At 53.5% G+C, this 21,081-nt stretch overlaps 1 protein-coding gene across 1 annotated transcript in view; it reads right to left on the reverse strand.

The window, feature by feature from the left end:
• DSCAM (DS cell adhesion molecule) overlaps positions 1-21,081 on the reverse strand; it is a 725,315-nt gene that overhangs the window by 131,047 nt on the left and 573,187 nt on the right. Inside the window, 4 exon segments of the mRNA XM_021071497.1 lie at positions 5,802-5,969; positions 15,685-15,813; positions 16,696-16,792; positions 18,338-18,534. Of these exon segments, the coding sequence (XP_020927156.1) occupies positions 5,802-5,969; positions 15,685-15,813; positions 16,696-16,792; positions 18,338-18,534 (591 nt within the window).

Raw genomic sequence — 21,081 nt, forward strand, 5'->3', positions numbered from 1 at the left:
CTGACTCAGGAGCAGGGCACCCCTGGTTCTCAGCGGGCAGACCGGTACAGGGGACCCTCTCAGGGAAGGGGACAGTTGATGCCACCCTGGGCCCCCTTTGCCCCGCTGATCATGTGTCTCTTGTGACATGGTGATGCCTCAGACCCTCATCTTCCCCCCCCCCCCCCCGCCTCTTTGCCTCCAGCTCAGCGCACAGGGACCCTTCCCGATCACAGCTGCCACTCTGCAGTGTCATCAGTGAGGAAGCCAGGGTGCCAACTCTGCGCCAGATCCGATGGAAGCCCATCAGCTCCTTGCGTTGACCCTCCCGCGACGTGATCCTGGCTGTCCCTTCTTGGATGAGTCTGAACATGCAGTGGTTGCTGGGCGAGCTCCCGCTTGATGGGACAGGTGAGTTCTACGGGCAGATTCATAAAGAGTAGGATGACGGGATCAGCCACCCCCCGCTGTCACAGGCCCTCAGTGACTCGCAGCCTTCAGGGCACAGCTGTGGGCGGGGAAGCTGGTCTTGGGTGAAGATCAGCTGCGTGTGCAACATGCGTCAAAGAAGCCTGGCAAGCCGGCGCCCTTCCGGCCCGAGGAGCTCATCTCCTTTGCTCTTGACAATGACTCCACCACTTCTCTCCTCTTGGGGGCTGAGGGTTGCAGCGGGGAGTCAGGACCTGCACTAGACAGTGTGATCTGTGCTTTGGGGCTATTTCCTGAGGTCACCGTATCAGAGGGTCTCACGATGCGTCGGTGACTCTAGCAGGAAAATGACCGTGCTCCCGTGCACTCGGAACAGTGCTCTTTGCCAGCATTCGGCTGGGCTGCTGCAGGAATGGCCATGGTTCCTTTTTCCCCAGCTTCGCACCGGATGACACAACAGAATCCAAAACGCAGATCCCCGCCACGGCGAGACCTGCGTTAGGGAGCTGGAATCAGCTTCGGTAAAGGGCCCACCCAATCTATCGTAAAGACGTAGGCTTTGCGAGCTACATGCTGTCTCAGGTGCATATTCCGCATCTTTTTCTTCTTTTTAAAATGTAAAAATTATTCTCAGCTTGAGAGTTGTCAGTGGAGTTTGGCCCACGGGCAGTGGTTTGCCGGACGCGAAACTGAAAGGTGTGGCATGATGGTTACCGGTGGCATGTGCCACCACTCTACTGGGCTCCAGCCACCAGCTCCGATGGCTCCTGTGGTCCTTGCTGGAGCTCTGATGGGTGCGCCGCCTTCTTCCCCCCGCCTCCGTCCACCGTCCACCTTCCAGACCTACTCTCCTGCCTTTCTCTGCCTTTCCCTCTCACGCAGCCATTCGAAGCTTTCGTGCGGGTCTCCGGAAGGACCGGCCGACGGGGCCCTGCAGCACAGCACAGAGAGCTCCCCCAACACTCTGTGATGGTCTGTGTGGGCGAAGAATCTGCAGGAGAAGGGATGTGTGGACCTGTCTAACGGAGTCACCGTGCTGTACAGCAGCAACGATCACAACACTGCAAATCACCCAGACGCCAATAAAACTTCAAATGATGAGGACAAATAAAAAGCTGCAGTTCCCGTCGTGGCTCAGTGGTTAACAAATCTGACTAGGAACCATGAGGTGGCCTTGCTTGGTGGGTTAAGGACCCGGCGTTGCCGTGAGCTGTGGTGTGGGTTGCAGACACGACTCGGATCTGACGTTGCTGTGGCTGTGGCGTAGGCCGGTGGCTACAGCGCTGATTAGACCCCTAGCCTGGGAACCTCCACATACCCCGGGAGTGGCCCTAAAAAGACAAAAGACAGGAAAAAAAGAAAAAAAAAAGCAAAGTTTCAGTGTGGTTTTAACCCTCTGTATATTCAACACACACACACATACAGAGCTCATTGTGTGTTCTAAGACAATCCTGAAAGGCGTGTTTAAGGACATTTCGAGTCATATCCCCGAACCAGACACGCGAGGAGCAGACCCACGGGCAGCACAAGGTCCCGTGGAGAAATGACCACAGGGCTCACGGCGAGCGTCGCAAAGACTTCTAGTAGAACCCAATCGCTTTGTCGCACAGCAGAAGTGATCAAACACTGCAAATCAACTATCCTTCAATAAAACCCCAAACCTGAAAAGAAGTTTATTTTGTTTGATGGAAAAACAAAATGAAACAACCTCCCCCCAAAGGTTTCTACGTGGTGCTGGGGGAGGGACAGGAAGGTCGCGGGATACTGGGAAAGGCAGTGTGCGGGGGTGGGCTTGGCCGGCCTTTCCAGGGCGGTTCAGCAAAGGAGGGCAGACCTTGCAGGGCCTTCCACGAGGGGGTGGACGCTGCTCGAGGCAGGAAGGGGCAGGAAGGGACAGCTCATCTCCGATCAGGCCACAGCACAGGGAGTCCAGGTGGCTTCAAAGTAGCAACAGGGTTGGGGAGGCCAGGCCCACACCTCACCTGCTTCCTCAGCTGGGGCCCGGGAGGCGTGCTCAGCTGCCTGAGACTGGGGCACTCCACTGCCTTAAAAATGAGCAGGGCTATAACTTCCAGAAGCTTCCACCTGAGGATTCTCACTGCCTCCGAGGTGACCTCATTTCTTTAGGGAAAGGGGAAAGGGTGGGAAAAGATTCTCTCCAGGTGGCTACAGCTCCTCAAGGTATGTCCTTGGGATCCCACCAGCAGGTGGCAGGGACCATCTGTGGCCACCGAGGGCAGGTCTTAAGAGGGCATCGTGGGTCAGAGCGTTGCCCAGGGTTCTAGGAGTCACAGGTGAGAAAACGGCTTTTTGGTTTCAGGCACACTAAGCTCTACTCCAAGACAAGGGCAAATTCTGCTCTGCAGCTCTCCTCTGCCCAGAGCTTCCCTTCCCTAGATTCCCTCAGCTCGTCTGGACAGTGAATGGGGGGCTGTGGGGCAGCCGGCAGCCCAGGAACCAGGAGGAGCCTGGCATCTGCCTGTCTGCGGAGATGCACGCTGGGGACCAGGACCAGGATGGGCCATCCACCTGGCCTCCTGGCTGGAGAGGGAAGTGTTGCCTTGGTAACGGCAGCTGCAGGGAGGTCACAGAGGAAACAGTGACAGAAACAGCAGCAGCAGCAGCAGCATGGGTTCCGGCAACACGGAAGCAGCGAGAGGGGCCTCCCGGAGAGAGCATCGCTTCCTTAGGGGAAGGCTGGCGACAGGGCTGGGGCTGCGAAGGCGGCTAACGGCAAGGAGACAGCTCAGCCCCAAGCCAGGGTGTTCCCTTCAGAGGCGACTTATTCTCCCTAGATGCCAGACGTGACGAAATGCCAGGAAGTTAGTTCCTTGTTTACAGAAATATTTAAATAAGAGTCTATTTTTGCAGAAGCCTAATTATTTCAGAGCCATGCAAAGTCCTTTCATAGGCTGGGATGTTTTTCAATTTTCCAGCGAAGCTGCTGGATCATTTGTGAGGAGGAGAAAGGCCTCGCGATGTGCGTTTTGCAGAAGAGAAAACACGCGGAGCGTCTCCACGTGTGCGAAGTGGTTCCTCACAGACACTGAGGCATGAAGCCAGCCTGTCACCCACCCTTGCAAACAGTTTTCAAGAACTGACATGGTCCGGAGTCCAGAAAGGACCGCTCATGTGCAGCTCAGGAGAAGCTGTCGACAGTGACCTAGTTCCTTGGGGACAATGTTGGTTTTGCATATCCAAAGAGTTACACTGCCGCATTTGCTTTGATCCAGCAATTCTTGTCCTTGGAATTTAACATAAAAATCAATGTCGGAAACAGTAAAAAAAATATCACAAAGATGTTCATCACAATAGTGTTTATGATAATGAACCACTGAAAAGAAATGCAAAGCAAAACTACAATAAGGTCAGAGTTCCCTGATGGCTCAGTGGGTTAAGGATCCAGCACTGTCACTACTGTGGCTCTGATGACTGCTGTTGTGCTGGTTCGATTCCCAGCATGCCCAGGGCACGGCCAAAAAAACCAAAATACAATAAGATAGAATGGCCATCATCAAAAAGCCTACAAATAATAATAAATGCTGGAGAGGGTGTGCAGAAAAAGGGACCCACTTACACTGTTGGTGGGAATGTAAACTGGTGTAGCCGCTATGGAGAATGGTATGGAGGTTCCTTAAAAAACTAGAGTTACCTTATGATCCAGCAATCCCACTCTTGGGCATATACCCAGAAAGATAAAAATTCTAATCAGAAAAGGTATGTCCACCTCAATGTTCATTGCAGCACTATTTACAACAGCCAAGGCAGATGAAAGGATTCAGAAGCTGCACATATATACAGTGGAATATTACTCAACCATAAAAAGGAATGAAATAATGCCATTTGCAGCAGCATGGACAGACCTGAAGAGTACCATACTAAATGAAGTTAAGTCAGACAGAGAAAGACAAATACCACATGACATCACTTTTGTGTGGAATCTAAAATAGGACGCAGATGAACTCATTGACAACACAGAAACAGACTCACAGAAAACAACCTGTGGTTACCAAAGGGAACGGAGGCAGTGTGGATAAATGAGGAGTTTGGATGAACAGCCACATCCTACTACATATCAAAGAGAAAAGCCATAAGGACCTACTGTACAGCACAGAGAACTATATTCAATATCTTGTCATAAATTACAATGGGAAGAATCTGAAAAAGAATACACCTGTGGGTGTAGCTGAATCACTTTGCTCTAAATATGAAACTAATATAACAGTATAAATCAACTATGCTTCAACAAAACAATAAACACACAACAATCCCTAACACTACGGGATTAGTTACAGAAATGGTGGGAGGAGAACCACAGATTGACGGAAAGTACTTCAGAGACAGGGAAGCACGCTGTCTACTCCAAGTGCCGCCACGGGGTCACAGCGAAGTAGGTGGGGGACGGCAGTCAGGTGCCAGCCCAGTGGGAAGGTGAGGCGAACCTCTTGGGGAGGCTGTGACATTTGGGGATGAGCCCTTAATCCTGCTGATGCAGAACCAGGCATCTGCGGCCAAGCTTTCAGCCTCGCCGCAGCAGTAGGGAGTAGCTGATGAGCTCTGACTGGGGGCAGGAAGAGAAAAGCGAGGTTTGGGGCTGGACACTCTTCTGCCCCCAAAGGTGAGCTGGCTTCGGTTCCTTCCCTTTTCTTCCCCAGAAAAGCCCCAAAGCAGCCAGTTTCCTCCTCTCAGGCCAGGAGGCAGATGGACAGGCAGCGTTCACTGCCACAGCTCAATCTTCTGCAAACAGGGGTTGCTACTCCCTGGTAACAGTGAATGAACCACCACACTGGAGGGTGTGCATCCTAGTGTGTGTGTGTGTGTGTGTGATGAATAATTGAGTGGGTGATATCAACGTGTTGGTGGGTAGCTCTAGGTTGGTAGGATCGTGTGAGCTGTTTTGTCTTCAAGCTGCTTCTCTCTATGTTCTATGTTGTCAGCCCCAAAAGAGCAAGGCAGTTGATTAGGGAAATAGCGCCACTTCTGGTCACTAAAACAACCTGTGTGGCTGTCTCCACAACCCCGAGAATATTCTTGCTGTTTCCCAGTCAACCACCCTCCCTCTCGGGGCTGCACAGGCACCCCGGCAAGACACAGGCTCACGGTTCTCCTGTCGACCTGGATTCATGCATCCAGACAAAGGGGCTCTACGGATGGAGGTTCCCGAGATCTCACCAGATTCTTAAATTCACGCGTCTTTCTTTTACATCTCGGGTGTGAGAACCTTGACCTAAGTCTTGTTGGAAGGGCAGTGCCTTCAAAGTGGGCGGCAGGGCGCCGTCTGTTTCTGACGGGGCGTCCAGCTTTGGGGAGCTCTCATCCAAGGTGTGACTCTGCCCCGACCGGCTCCCCCCGGGCCTCCCCACCCCTGCCCCCCGTCGGAAGGTCACACGTACCTGCCTCGTCCGCGGTGATGGACAGCTCGTTGCTGGGCTCGCTCTTGCCAATCCGGTTCTTGGCGTACATGCGGATGCTGTAGGTGGAGGAAGGGTGGATATCAATGATGGTGGCCGAGTTCAGCTGAGGGGAAACATCTTTGGTTCTCTGAGCAGAATCCCAGGAGTCTTTTGGGTTTTGTTTTTCAAAAAAGAAGAGATAGAGACGTGAGTTTTTTTCCTCTGCCTTGGAAAGTTCACAAGCAGGAATTATAAACAAAAAAAAAAAGAAAGAAGGAAAAGAAAAAAAAGTTACAACTCAAAGTGAATTCTCAATGCAACGTTCCCCGTGGTCTGGGGGTCTGGCCACCAGGGGGCGCCGCATCGCACACGCATTTTACCCACGCGGAGGCGGGGGTGGGGGGGGGGGCAAAGGCCGCGGGTGCGGCTGGGCTGGGGGAGGTTTGTCCGAGGCAACACAACAGGCCTCCTGGCAGAAATCACAGAGGAAAACAGAAGTCATGCTGGTCGAGTGAACAACAAGCACTCACTGCACAGGATGATAAAAGAAATTATGGTTTGCACAGCCCTCCACTGAAAAGGAAACAGTCCCTGGTCCTAAAAGGTATTTGAGAGCCAGCAAAACCTTTAGCCATGTCAGAGCCCTCCTTCTCCAAAAGGAGCGTGGTGAGAATGAAATCACCCCTTCCCCCTCCCCCCAAAAAAACTAATCTTCGTTTCTAGCATAAACACTGCTTACCAAATGCACTTCTCAATTTTAATTTTTGAAATCATTCTGTGTCCAAACCTTTATGGTAGGAGTTATTTTTCAGCCACAGCCAGTCTTAAAGATGGCACATGACTCATAGGAAGAGTTATCACTGAATCCATGACCTGCGTGCTTGCTGGTCTTAGAGCTTTGACCACTGGAGGGTAAGTACACCAGTAAATGGTTCTTATTTCAGAAGGAGTTTGGGCAGGTGCTGACTGGGGGCAGCTGGTCAAGAGATGATGCTGGTGGGGAAGAGCCAAGGGCCCCCTGAGATGGTAGCAGAGGATGCTTGTAAACCCATGCCCACCGCCCCAGGGTCCTTGTGCCTTGCTGCCCTGTGCTCATCACATCTGTAAGAACTTCAGCGAGAGTCTGTGTCCCCTGATGGATTCTCAGCCCCACAAGGGCACTGACCGTGCTGACCACGTCCAGGGCTGTATCCTCAGTGCTCACACAGAGCCTGACAAACAATACATGCATGTTTAATAGATGAATAAATAAATGGCAAATATACGGAACTCTGGGTCTTGGGGGGGCCTCCACCCCCCTTTCCACATTAACCATGGAAGTTCAGTGCTGCTCTGCCCAGTGGTCACCAAAGGAGCAAGATTTTCCAGACTCGGAGGAAAAAGATGTGGCTTCAGGGCTGCCTTTGAGTGCCCTCGAGTGCAGGGAATGGAGCCTAATAGAAACCAACGACTGATATTCCAGCTAAGAGGAAAGGTATCATTGAGTCCAGAAGACCGAAGGCGGAAGCAGGTGACACAGAAAGAGAAGGTGCTGCAGATAACAAAGGAAGGGAGAGCCGCAGGAAGGCGCTCAGTGAAGGACGGGCACGGGCACGGAAGGGACTGCAAAACCAGGAAAGAGACAGGAGCCCTGTCCCGCCAGGAGGAAGCCCGGCCTTCTGGAGAAGACCTTGGGGGAACAGAGAGGAACCTGGGTGCTGCAAAATGCCCAGACAGGTGCTAAGCAGCCGACGCCCGAGGTGGTTGGTGGTTCTGCCCAGGCCACCTTGGAGGTTTCTGGAACTGACTGGGTTGATGGAGGCAGGGCCATGCTCCCTGAGGGTGTGTGTCTGGGGGGCAGCTGAGAGCCCGAAGGGGCACACTGTTGTCTCCTGCCCGCCCCCTCCTCCCGCCAAGGAATCGTGTGTACAGCCCATGCGGGAGTGACAGTCTCGGGGTCTCAGGCAGGAAGGGAGCGATCCTGGGAGAATGGGCTGGGCTTTCAGCTTCTTTCTTGCGAAGATTATATTTTGCAAGAAAAAGATGACGGCTGTGATCATCGTGACTGTCAGAATGTGGTTCCAAACCCTGTGCAATGGATGTTCCGCTAAAGCTCAAGACGACAAGAACGAGCAGGAATGTGTCGTCCTGGAGGACCTGAGAGTAACGGAATGGAGAGGAAAAAGTCTGCTTAAATATCCCAACACACTCCAGCAAGTGATACGGCCTCAAAGGAAGAATTTAAACAGGCCAGCGGCTGCCCAGGAGGAGAGTAAAAATGCCACCTCTGCCCTCAGGTGCTGATGTGCAAACAGGCGGGTCCTGGATTCCGAACAAAGTGTGCTTGAAAATGTAACACAAAACAATCACAGAGAGATGCGCTCTTGGGCAGATGAAACTGCCAACTGAAACAAATGGAAGGAGCAGGAATATAGACAGCGGAGATGAAATAAAGAACTCAGGGGAAGTGAGTCGCCAAGGAAAAGGTGCGCTTGGAGGTGGAGCCGCCGGCCGTGCAGCCGTGGGTGGGGAAGGTCTGGACGGAGGGACGGCGTGGTGGTTTCTAGCCGCAGAGAGAGCATGTGGCCTCAGAGTGAGTTGAAAGGTCACACTGGAAGATGGTTTGTAAGAGGTCTGTTTACCGAGGTGTGAGCTGGGCGCGAGGGACCTGCGGGGACACTGAAGGTCCCAACTCCTAGTAAGGGTGGGAGCTTCTCCCTCCCGGGTCCAGGAGGGCCAGAGGGGAGGAACAGTTTCTGGAGTGTAGACAGGGGTGGGGCCTCAGCATGGGGGCCCCTGATGGACCTGCACACAGAGAACACAGCCTTGGCAGGGTCCGTGTCCGAATCATCCTCTGGGTGTGCCATCCCACCCACCCCCACGGGCAGGAAGGGAAGCCGGGAGGGGTGTGAGCACGGAGCTCGGCCTCCGCCTCCGCGAGGAGAGCCGACAGGGTTTTCGGCAGAAGTCAAGGCACCTGTCATGAGCGCTGCCGTCCTCAAATCTGTGGGCCCCTTGGAAAGGGCTCCGAGCTGGTTGACAACTGCGCTTTCAGACCCATGCCGTCACGATCTGTGGGGATGGTGCCCCAAATCTGTGCTTTGGTAAAGCCTGGCTCTCTGATGCACAGCTTGGGTTTGGAGCAACTGCTCTATTCTGTTCCTACAACACCCTGGTGAAGCGGGGATTTTTATTTTGATTGCGAAGGTCCAGAAACTCAGTCCCAGTTACAGAGAGCTGGTGAGAAAGGGGGCTGGGATGTCCCCAAGCTCCAGAGCCCTCTTGCTGCAGCCCGTGACCCGCACAGAGTCTCTGCAGGAGTTTCTAATGAGACTGGATTTTGATTTTCCCAGCATCTGCTGGAAGCCCTGTGCTCAGACGAAGACTCTGGACAAGTTTTTGACCTGGCTTCCGGACAAGGAGGAGCAACGCAGAGAGTTGGCCCCATGCAGAAGGAGGGAACTTGGCCCAGATTTCCCGTGACTCCTCTGGGTTTGTGGGAACTTAGGGTGGGAGCGCTGTGTGTGGTCACATCTGTCCCTTGGTTTAGGAGGGAGATGTCAGCACATCCGTTGTTATGTAGGTACGATCCCAGGACACGCCGCAGACAGCCCGGTGGCAGAGGAGATGGGGCGTGCAGAGTCCCATCCCTGCCTCGGAAAAAGCTCAGGTACCCCCGGTGGGAAGGGACGCAGGAAGCTCACGGGGCGTGTGGTTGTACTGGGTGCCCGAGTTGAGCCCAGCCCAGGGGTTAGACACTCGAGTCAGGAGGGCGGCGGATTCTCAAGGACAAATGAAATAGAGGAGACTCAAGCTGAAGGAGAGCTGCTAGTTGGAGTTTCCACTGCGGCACAGTGAGATCGGCAGCGTTTCTGCAGTGCCCGGACCCAGGTTCAATCCCAGCCTGGCACAGTGGGTTAAGGATCCAGCATGGCCGCAGCTGCAGCGTTAGGTCGCAGCTAATCCCTGGCCCAGGAACATCCATGTGCTGTGGGGCGGCCAACAACGGAAAAAAGAAGAAAAAAAAAAGGAAAAACGAAGAAGAGGAGCTGTTAGAAGCAAGAGTGAGTGAGGACGACCAGAGGTTTGCGAGACGAAATTACACAAAGTGTATAAAATGAAGAGGCAGCTCAGAAAAGGCGGAGACCTGCTGGGGACACAGGGGACAACACTCCTGCTCTGTCTTCTCCACGGAGAACAGTCGTCCCTCGGGTGGGAAGGGGAAGGGGCCTCAGAGAGAAGGGCCATGGGACAGGGTGCGGAAGCCCATTCAGGGACCTGCGAGGCACCGTGAGAAGGAGGGGGGCGCCCGGGGGGGGGAAGGAAGCGGACGTGCAGGCTGATGGGCAGGCCGTGCACTGGGGCATTGACGCTGGAAAGGGTGAGGAGGGGTCCCCAGGGTCCACCCGGAGGAGAGGCAGTGGTCACTTGCAACCAAGGACGTGGCAGCCAAGGCCACCACGGGGCTGCAGGCCACATAGAGCAAGTCAGACATTCTGAACGAGGGGGCACCGGCTCCGTCGTGCCTGAGCCTGGGCACATGACACCAGGGGGGTGGCCCTCGGAGGTGACCAGAGGGCAGGACCGGGAGGTGGTCATGGCAGGACAAGCAGAAGAACTCGAGACCTTTTCTTTGCCCAGCAAACAGGAAAACCAAGAGTGGCATCTGCTTTCAAACCCTGGAAGGGATGCCATCTGACCAAAGCGTTTCAGGTGGGAAGAGGGCCGTAGATTCAGGAAGGTCTGTTTTGGTGCAAGAAATAAAAGAACTTTTAACAGTCGCGGTGGACGGACGGAGGCAGTTTCCACTGCTGGGCTTGTTCAAGCGTGGCCTGAACCACCCCTGGCAGAGACCCGCTGTGTTAGGCAAGTAACATACGGTCATGCATTGAGTTCTCGGCAAATCACTGCAAAAGCAGAAGAGAGCATCTTTGGGGATGATTTCATTGCTTAAAACATGAGTTGAGAGTCAACCGGTCATATGACGGGTCTAGTGTGTGTCCTGGTCACTGCAGGGGATGCAGGGACATGGCTCAGAGTTCCTCAGATGTAGGACCCACCCCAAGAGGTCACTAGATCCTCATTGGGACAACCACCCAGTAGGGGACAGATATTAAATAAACAGTCACAAGCCCACCAACTGTCAAGGCACACAGGGTGCTATAGGAGTGGAGGAGGGGCGTGCCCGAAGATGGGTGGTCAGGGAAGGCTTCCTGGAGGAGGTGGCTGTTAAGCTGTGATTTGAAGCATCCGTTTTCTATATACTCTGCCTATAAATTTCACTCCTTCAGATTATGGTTGTACTGTTTACACACCCACACCTTTTAAGGAAGCCACTAACGCATAGAGATGCCAATGAACACTGTCCCTAGAGCAGGGACCAGGACTCCTCTTGCGACTGGCCTCCCTCCCCGCTCCCAGGCCTTTCAATCTAGAAGTGATGGAAGGCCGGGGGGGCCTGGGTGCAGAGCTCAGGACGTGGTGTTGGGCCTGCCTGTCCATGGGCTCTTCCCCGGTGACCCTCCTGCCAGGCTCCACGGCTGCAGGCACCTTGGCTACGTGCCTGCCCCTGTGCGGGTGTAGAGCGGGAGGAAGGGACTCTATTCCTCGATTTGGACTGTGCCCGGCTTCATACTCGCCTTTTCCTACTTTATTATGCAGAGTCCCAGCCATTGACACTTGTGAAAATGCTGCTGGCGATAAAGATAATGCTTAGATTTGGACCGCCTGTGAATTAAATGCTGCACATTCGCTGAGAATCTCTTACCCGCAGGCATTGTGCCGGGTGCTGGGGAAGCACAAAATCAGGGCTCCTGCCTCTGGGAAACCTCCAGGAGAGGGGGAGACACTGAGGATTCTGAACGGGCAGCAAGTAGTTTAACAGACATAGCTGGGCCTAGAGGCCACGTAAAAATAAGCGTTTTCATGCACGCTTGAGTGACACTAAAGCTACCCTTTATTAGACATTTGCTATGTGCCAGACAGGGGGGTGGCCAACGTGTTCCTTTTTTTTTTTTTTTTTTTTTTTTTGTCTTTTTAGGGCCGCACCCACGGCACATGGAGGTTCCCAGGGGTCGAATCAGAGCTGCAGCTGCCAGCCTACACCACAGCCACAGCCACAGCAATGCAAGATCCGAGCCATGTCTGCGACCTATACCACAGCTCACAGCAAAGCCGGATCCTTAACTAACTGAGCAAGGCCAGGGATCGAACCCAAGTCCTCATGGATACTCGTTGGGTGTATTACCGCTGAGCCACGACAGGAACTCCCTTCTTAGAGAGAATCTGCCGCCTATCTGTTGAACTCTGACCACACGTCAGGCCTGTGCTGGGTGTGGGGCCTGAGTACAGGGAGCCCCAAGCATCCCCCAGGCTGGTGAAGGGGACGCACACATCGACAATCACAACACCACGGCTCTGTTCCCTACAGAGACACATTCTGCGGTACCAGGAGTTAGAACTTCAGCACACATTTTTGATGGACCAATTCAACCCGCAACAAATTCATAAAAAATGTCAGTTCTCCCTACATTAATCAACAAATTAACGGTAACAAAAAACACATGTTTTTCTGTAGCTAAACTTGTTGACCCTAAAGTTATATATGGAAAACTAATAAAACACAGGAAAGGAAAAGTTCCTAGGGTGGCCCAGTCTTAGATATTAAAACATAAAGCCTCCGTGATTAAAATAGTCTGGTACTGGTGCTTTAATAGATGAGCCAATGGAACAGCATAGAAAGACCATAAGTAGACTGACATACACATGGAAAGTTAGTAAGCAATAAGGTGGCATCTGAAATCACTGGGCAAAGTGGATGTTCATTTTTTGTCTTTTTAGGGCTGCAGGTGCGGCATATGGAAGTTCCCAGGTAAGGGGTCAAATCAGAGCTACAGCTGCCAGCCTACACCACAGCCACAGAAACATCAGATCAAGCCAGGTCTGTGACCTACACCACAGCTCACGGCAACGCCGGATGCTCACCGCACTGAACGGGGCCAGGGATCAAACCCACATCCTCACAGATACTAGTTGGGTTCGCAACCACTGAGCCATGCCAGGAACTTCCAAAGACGGACTTTTTAACAAATGATGTTGGGGCAAAAGGAGACCCTTTTTAGAAAAGACAAAACTAGAGCCATCTCTCCGAGCATACACAAAGATGAACTCCAAAACGATTTGAGATCTAAATTTCGAAAAGAGGGAGAGACAACACAAGTATGAGAAGAAAACAGGATGAGTTATTTCATGGCCCGAGCATAGAAGACAGCTTTTCCAACTGCAGTCAAAACCCAGATATAATAAAAGAAAATGATGATATATTTAAAAAAAAAAAAAACCCACAGTCGCGGAGTGAGGGGTTTGATCACACGTGACGGCACCTGCCAGAGGAGCAGGGGGAGATCCTGTGGAGCCCAAGACGGGGAGGCCTGGCCTCCAGTGTGGACCAGGGATGGGTCCCTATGGAGGTAACATGAGCAGCGGGGTCTAAGCAGCAGGTGCAAGTAACCATAGCAACTGTGGTCCAGGGAGGGGAGGGCGGCCTTCGAGGGTCGACTGTCACAGGTGGATGCCGAGGCAGCCCGTTTCACAGAGGAGGATGGGGAGCCAGGCAGCCAGTGAAGGTGCACAGCTGCTAAGAGACAAGGCTACAGTGGAGACAGGCTGGGCCCCAGACCCCCTCGATCAACCCCTGCCTGGATCGTCGCCAACACCCGGAAATGACCGAGCCCCCGAAGAGAGGGAGGCTGCTCCCCTGAGAGGCCACCAGGTCTAAGACCCCAGGCCTTCGGTCCCTGGCCGGTGAGAGAGACTGGTGGGGTCTGCCTCTCCCTCTGGGGACGCTGCAAGCGTCCCCATCATGCACGTCTGTATTCCTGCCAAGTTCTCCTTGCTGCTGCGGGTTTCCAGGCCCTTCTCTGCAAGAATGTGTCTGCCGCCCCTAAGAAGTGCTTGGTTCCAGCCTGACCTTAACTTCTCCAGAAGGACAGCAGGGCCTCCCCTCTTCCCTTTGCCCTGGGCAAGACGGTCGGTCCTGGTTCCTGAAAGATCCCCGTGGGGGTTGGCACTGCCCTCGGCTCGCTCCCCGCCCCCTGCACCCCTCCCCAGCCCACTGCATGGACAGCGTGACTGCAGCCACACAGCTCCCCTCCAAGGGCTTCCTCAGGTCTGTGGAAGCATCACCTCACTTCTGGGCTCTGGCTGTGGCTCAGGAGACCAAGCGGATCCATCCCACCCCTTCTGACACCTTTTCTTCCACATTTCTAATCCGCTACATATCACACACCAATCATAAGTACCATGGCTACACCTGCTGTTCTTGGTTTGATCCAAGTTTTTTTTTTTTTTTTCCCTCTTTTATGGGCTACACCCGTGGCATATGGAAGTTCCCAGGCTAGGGGTCGAATCAGAGCTGTGGCCACCGGCCTTTGCCACAGCCACAGCCATGACAGAGCCGAGCCACATTTGCCACTACACCACAGCTCACGGCAATGCCGGATCCTTAACCCACTGAGCGAGGCCAGGGATTGAACCCGCGTCCTCATGGATCCTAGTCGGGTTCCTTAACTGCTGAGCCACGACGGGGACTCCAGATGCACGTTATCTGCATGGTCACCTGTGGCTTTCCTTTAACCCAGCGCTCAACGCGTCTCCCGAGTCCCTTCCGCCTCCTGGTCTCACACTCTCGGCTCTGCAGCCCGTCCGCTCCTGCCGAAGCACTTCCTCACCCCTCACCTGCCTTTCAGCTGCCTCCAGCTTTTTTCTTTTTTTTTTTAATTTATTTTTTTCTTTTTAGGGCTGCACCTGCAGCACAAGGAAGTTCCAGACGAGGGGTCGAATGGGAGCTGTAGCCGCCGGCCTACACCGCAGCTAAAGCCACGCGGGATCTGATCCACATCTGTGACCTACACCACAGCTCACAGCAATGCCAGGTCCTTAACCCACTAAGTGAGGCCGCGGGTGGAACCCGTGCCCTCACAGACACTACGTCGGGCTCTTAACCTGCTGAGCCACAACGGGGACTCCCCGCTTAATTTTTTACTCCAGCTTCAGCTCAAAATGGGTCAAGACTCTGCACTCTGCAGTGACACGTGGTACCCAGAAAGAGAAAAACAAGGCCACTCTTGTGGTCTCTGAGAATTGTGTCGATCCCTCTTGTGCCAGTGGTGCCCTAATTCCTTGACTCCTGTGTGTCAAAGTCCAGACAAGGGGCCACAGACGTGTCCAACCCTCAGCCTGCCGCGTCATAACATTCAAAGTGGCCTTGTCATTGTCCCCTATAAGATGATAATAAGACCCACCCCTCATGGTCCTGCCAGCCGGGTCTGTTTGATTTACGGGCTCCCGGGGGGCCGACCCCTTGCCCACCCAGAGGAGGCGCAGGATGGCCTGGGCTGCAGTTCCTGTCCCCACATGTCCAGGAGGGCCCAGCAGGGTCCCCATCTCAGCGAGACACACCTCTCCTCTCTCGGCATGGGCCATCCCCACTCAGCTCATCCCACAGACTCTGAGCACAGCCGGCCCTCGGGGATTCGGACGGGAGGGAAGCAAAGGGAAGCTCGGAGGTGGAAACCGTGACAGCGGCCAGGCCAGGCTGGCCGCCAACTGAGGCCAGAGTGCCCTGGGGGCCCCGGGAGCAGGGGAGGGAGCAGGATGGAGGCCCCTCCGGCTCTAAGAGAAAAGAGGCGGGGCTGACCCAAGCAAGAGAGCCATCTACCCGAACCACCCCACCAAGGGAGGCAGCGGTGTGCTCTGTGCAAGGGAAGAGATGGGCCCGTCCCAAGAGCCCCCTCCGAGTTTTCCAGAGTCCGGGCTAGTTTTATAGGTAAAAGCCATTAAAAAGGAGAAAACCCAAAAGGGCTTTTCGAAGAGGAAATACAGCGGGGGGAAATCGAGGCCTTACCTGATTTATTTTTGCATTCAATATCGTAGCCGGTGATGGGGCTATTCCCGTCAAAACCCATGGTCCAGCGCAGCGTGATGGTGCGGGCTTTCACGTCTTTGATCTCAATCTCGGGAGGGTCTGGGGGCTCTGTGGGTCCACAGGAACCGGGGATCAGTTCACACGCCCTTCGGACCCAAGACAACGAGGGGAAATGCAGACTGTGGCTCACAAAAGCTTTCTTAGCTTTTGATGATGGCCGACGTTTTTTACTCATAAGTCATTTTTTCCCCCTAATCCCATTTTAGGATGGCAAAATGTCACTTTTCCAAAATCTGCCAGTTTTCCTAGCACTTATAAACCTGGACCAAACCTGGAGGACTTTTTTTTTTCCTGCCTTTTTAGGGCCACACCCACGGCCTATGGAGGTTCCCAGGCTAGGGGTCGAATTGGAGCTGCAGCTGCCGGCCTCCACCACAGCCACAGCTACAGTCATGCAGGATCCAAGTTGCATCTGCAGCCTCCACCACAGCTCACAGCAATGCCACATCCTCAACCCCTGAATGAGGCCAGGGATCACGCCAGCATCCTCATGGATACCAGTCGGGCTAGTTACACTGAGCCACGAGGCAAACTCCTAAACCCGTAGGATTTAGATGTCATTCTTCTGGCTTGGGATCTATGACCTCAAAAACTCTTCGGGCCCCAAATGTTAAACTTTCCTTTTCATTCGGGTCGGATCGTCTAGTTTAAGGAAGCCCCCGTCGCCCCGCTGTGCATTCAGCAGGGCTGCCAGTGTTCCAAGCCCATTTCTTTACGGACCTCATTCTGGGCTTTGGAGCTGCACCTTGACCTAGTCATGAGATCTGTGAAATAACTGCTTTAGCGCCGACTTTGTACTGATGCAACATTTTCTGGGGCTTTGGAAGTGGGACGTGTCGGGCTGAGGCCGCATGGATGCCCGAGCCTGGGCACACACTTACTGCCCTAAAGCAGCCGTGCACTTCTCCCCCTCGGCTGTGTCCTCCCTACCTTGCACCGTGAGCTGAATTATTCCACGGTCCTCCCCGTAAGAATTGATAGCGTGACAGGAGAAGAAGCCAGAATCTTCTCTTACCGTTGGCAAAATCTACGGAAAAAGCAGAGAGATCCGTCGGACCCAGTAGAAAGCAGTGAGGGGACAACTAAAGGGCTTGGGGCTCTAGACCTCTTCTCGCCACGTTCGCCCTCCTCCCAGCCCCAGGCACGCACGCACGCACGGGGACGCACAACTCTGAGAGCACTACTTCAGCACAACTGTGAACGTGCAGATGGACAGGTACCCTGGACATTAGCCGTGTCAGCTCCCAGTTCGTTAAACTGGGTGTGAAAATTGATAGAGAATGTCATGGTCAGGCGGATAAATATTCCTTATATACATTTTTTCTCTCATAGCGGATTTTTAAAGCATCCAAAGCAACACCGCCTTCAAAACAAAACAAAACAAAAAAACAACACAGATCTATGAATACTGCAGTTACTGCAGTAAAGCTTTGGTCTCCTGGGCACCTCTGGGCCTGGGACTGGACCCCAGCATGTCAAACACAGGGCTTTTCCTTCTCCTCTGTATTGAAGTGATCACGCAGCTGACACCAAGAGGGCTAAAGTTTGTAAAATCCTGCAATCCTTTTTTACACTGGGTTTTTTCCCAAAGAAGCAAAACGGTTTCCTTCTAACATGCTGTGTCCACAGCCTGTCTACACTTTTGCTCATAGGAATCACACGTACAGCCTATGTGTGCACAGCACAGGCTGCCGTCCTCCAGGATTAACTGTCATTAAAAGACACTCCTTCTCCCTTTTCTTAATGACAGTTGGCTTCTCTGTCCTGTCTGTAATCACTTGCCTCGTAATAACACCTGCAATAAAGCAAGGGTGTTGCAGACTACTCAGCCTCCCTTTAGATGGGAGGGAGAGACGCTGCTCCACGAACGCGTCTGACAGAGGATCTGCTGCTCATCACCACACACAGCCACTTATGTGAAAGGACGGCCTTAGTCTGCCCTTGAGGGCAGACTGGCATCTGCCATGTTTGCGATGCTTTTTTAAAATTTTATTTTTATTGGAGTAGAGGAGTTTTTTGTTTTTGTTTTTGTTTTTTGCTTTTCAGGGCCGTACCTGTGGCATATGGAGGTTCCCAGGCTAGGGGGCGAAGTGGAGCTGCAGCTGCCGGCCTGGACCACAGCCACAGCAACATCAGATCCGAGCCACATCTGTGACCTACTCCACAGCTCACGGCAACACTGGATCCTTAACCCACTGAGCGAGGCCAGGGATGGAACCCTCATCCTCATGGATACTAGTCAGGTTCATAACCCACTGATCCACAGCGGGAACTCCTTACCATAGTTACAGTGTTGTGCCAATTTCTGCTGTACAGAATACACACACACACACACACACACACACATTCTTTTTCTCATATTATCGTCCATCATATTCTATCCCAAGAGACTAGATAGCATTCCCTGTGCTGTACAGCAGGATCTCACTGCTTATCCATTCTAAATGGAATAGGTGGCGTCTACCAACCCCAAACTCCCGTCCATCCCGCTCCCTCCCCCTCCCCCCGGCCACCCCAGGTCTGTTCTCCGAGGCTGGGAGTCTGGTCCTGCTTTGTGGGGTTTTGCTTTTACCTGCAGCGTAGAGATCACCTCCTCTCCCACCTCCTTGGTGGACACGAGGTAACGGGCCATCTCGGGGTTAATGATGCGGTCTTCCTTCTCCCAGCGGACGATGATGGGCTTCTCGCCGTGGGCCGTGCAGCTCATTTCCTTCTTCTGACCCTGAGTGGCCAGGGTGGTGTTCGGATAGGACGTGATCATCGCAGGAACTGCAAACCCCAAAGCGACACAACTTACTCGGCGAAGCAGGGCTCTCGCGTTCCTGGCCGCAACTCGCATGCGGCTCCGTCGCGCTTGGGGAGACGGTCTTTGACATAAAAAGTGTCCAGAAACTGCTGCGCGAGAGTCGGGACCAACTCGGGTGGAAAGGGGCAGGAAAACGAAACTGGACTGAATGAGCCCTGAGCAGGAATGCCGCGGGATGCCTTGCTTGGGGTGTGGCTCTTTTCAGACCCGTCCCCTGGGACGCACAGGAGCGTGCTCTGCCCTGCTGACTGGACTCCAGCAGGGCTTCCACTGAGACTTACACACCCCCTTCTGTAAACACCTGCATTTCGTTTCCTCTTTTTTAAATGTCTTTTACTTTTTAGGGCTGCGCCTGTGGCATATGGAGGTTCCCAGGCTAGCGGCTGCATCAGAGCTGCAGCTGCCGGCCTACGCCACAGCCACAGCAACGCCAGATCCTTAACGCCCTGAGGGAGGCCAGGGATCAAACTCCCATCCTCACAGATGCTATGTCCAGTTCTTAACCCACTGAGCTGCAGCGGGAACTCCTGTAATCACCTACATTTCGAACCACGTTTCCAACCCTGGGAAGGACACCTTGTCAGGCCCACTGAGGGGGAGCCCTGGGGGCTGTAACCAACCCGAGAAGTTACTCTAGACACTCCAGGCCCCCTGGGATCCTCCCCACAGCTGGCACCGGACCGCAGACCCCCGACCCATAGCTTCTGGCAGGGAAATCTCCCAACGCATTGAGGGAACCGGAACCCTTATCTGTGAAACTTCTCAAGTTCTCCTTCTCTGCTTGCAAATTCATCTCTAGACACCCACTCTGGGCCACATGCCAGGTGACACAAGGCCCCAGTCCCATCCCCCCGACCCCCTAAAAAGGCTGGACAGTGTGTAACAAGCACCTCTCAAATGGTTGCTAAGCTTATAAGAAAGTGAGGGGAGCCCTGGGAGCCAGGGACACAGGTGGGCGCTGAAAGGCCTCAGGTATGAGGATGCTGGGGCTCTGACCACCTGAAAGGCAGGAGTTGAAAGTGAAACCTTCAAACCAGGTCCTCAAAGGCCTCTAGGTTTAGAGCCAGTCCTATCACCAAAACTCTATCCATCAATAAGACCCCACAACAGCAAAGGGAGACGCACACTGCCTTGGCTGTGTGTCGTGAATGAAGGAGAAAGGGTCTCCCCTGAGAATCTGTAGCAGGTCTGACTCTGCCTTGGTTTGGAGTCGAGTCATATGAGAGGAATAATGCAGTGGTGGTTCTAGTTTGGCACTGGGCCTGGGGAATCCAGCAAAAGCAAACACAAACACACTCGAGAAGGACGTGCCCTCCGTCCAGGGCCCCCTGGGATCCTCCCAGATGAACCTCTGCTAACCACGAGCTCCCCAAACCAAAGTCTGAAACCCAAGGGAAACAATCCACCCTCCCCAGAAACCAGCCTCCCACCCCAAGGACTTCAGATGCTAGAATCGCTAGACACAGCCCCTAAAATAATTACACACAAAATGTTTACAGCTATTTTTAAGATGCAAGAAAGGAACAAGATGATTCAAAAACAACCAGGAAGATTTGAAAAAGACCTAAAACATCGCTATTTTCCACCGGCTTTTTCGCCCCACTTTCCCAATCACAGGAAGAAAGACCCTCCCTCATTTCCAAGGTTGTGCTCACACTGTGTCTTTGTGGCCCCCTCAGAGCCCTCCATGCCCTCTCCCTGGGCACATGGTCACAGGGTCTGGCACACACCACGACAGGTCTTCCTCACGGCTGCCCAGAGCGCCCTGAGATGGGCCACCACCAGCAGAGATCTACTGGTTTTGCAGCCTGGAGCCTCATGGAAGACCCTGCACCCTGAAGTTTCTCCATCGTCAGTGGGCACGTGGCGGTGACAATAGGATGTGCAGCAGACAGACTGAGAACCATGGAAAAGAAGCCCTGTGAGCTCCGTGTGTCAAAGAGTCGCCTACGACCATGGAGCACCCCTCTTCCTGCGTAGCTGAGAAACCCCAGAACCGGCTCCACCAATCCCAACTTTGGTCCTCGTCACTCCTTTCCTCTTGCTTTTTCTTTTTTCTTTAGTTTTTAGGGGAAGTTCCCATCTAGGGGTTGAATCAGAGCAGCATCTGCCGGCCTACACCACAGCCGCAGCAGTGCGGGATCCAAGCTGCATCTGTGACACTGCAGCTCACAGCAACGCTGGATCCTTTAATCCAGAGAACGAACCCACATCCTCATGGATACTAGTCGGGTTCATTACCACTGAGCCACAACAGGAACTCCTCTTCTTGCCTCTTCAAAAATGTTTAAATTTTATTAACAGCTTTGCAGAGGTGTCCTTAACATACCAGAAAGTCCACCTGTGTTGAGCGCACACCTGAGTGGGGGTTAGTAGCTCTCCGTTTCCCAGGGCGGCTGCAGCGCATAACCCCGGGCTGGGTGGCCTGCAACAGGAATGTCTTTTCTCATAGTCCTGGAGGCTGGTCCACTGCGAAGGGGACGTGAGGACCACGCTCCCTCCAAAGGGTC

This window comes from Sus scrofa, chromosome 13, assembly GCF_000003025.6.
Source record: "Sus scrofa isolate TJ Tabasco breed Duroc chromosome 13, Sscrofa11.1, whole genome shotgun sequence".
NCBI classification, from domain to species: domain Eukaryota; kingdom Metazoa; phylum Chordata; class Mammalia; order Artiodactyla; family Suidae; genus Sus; species Sus scrofa.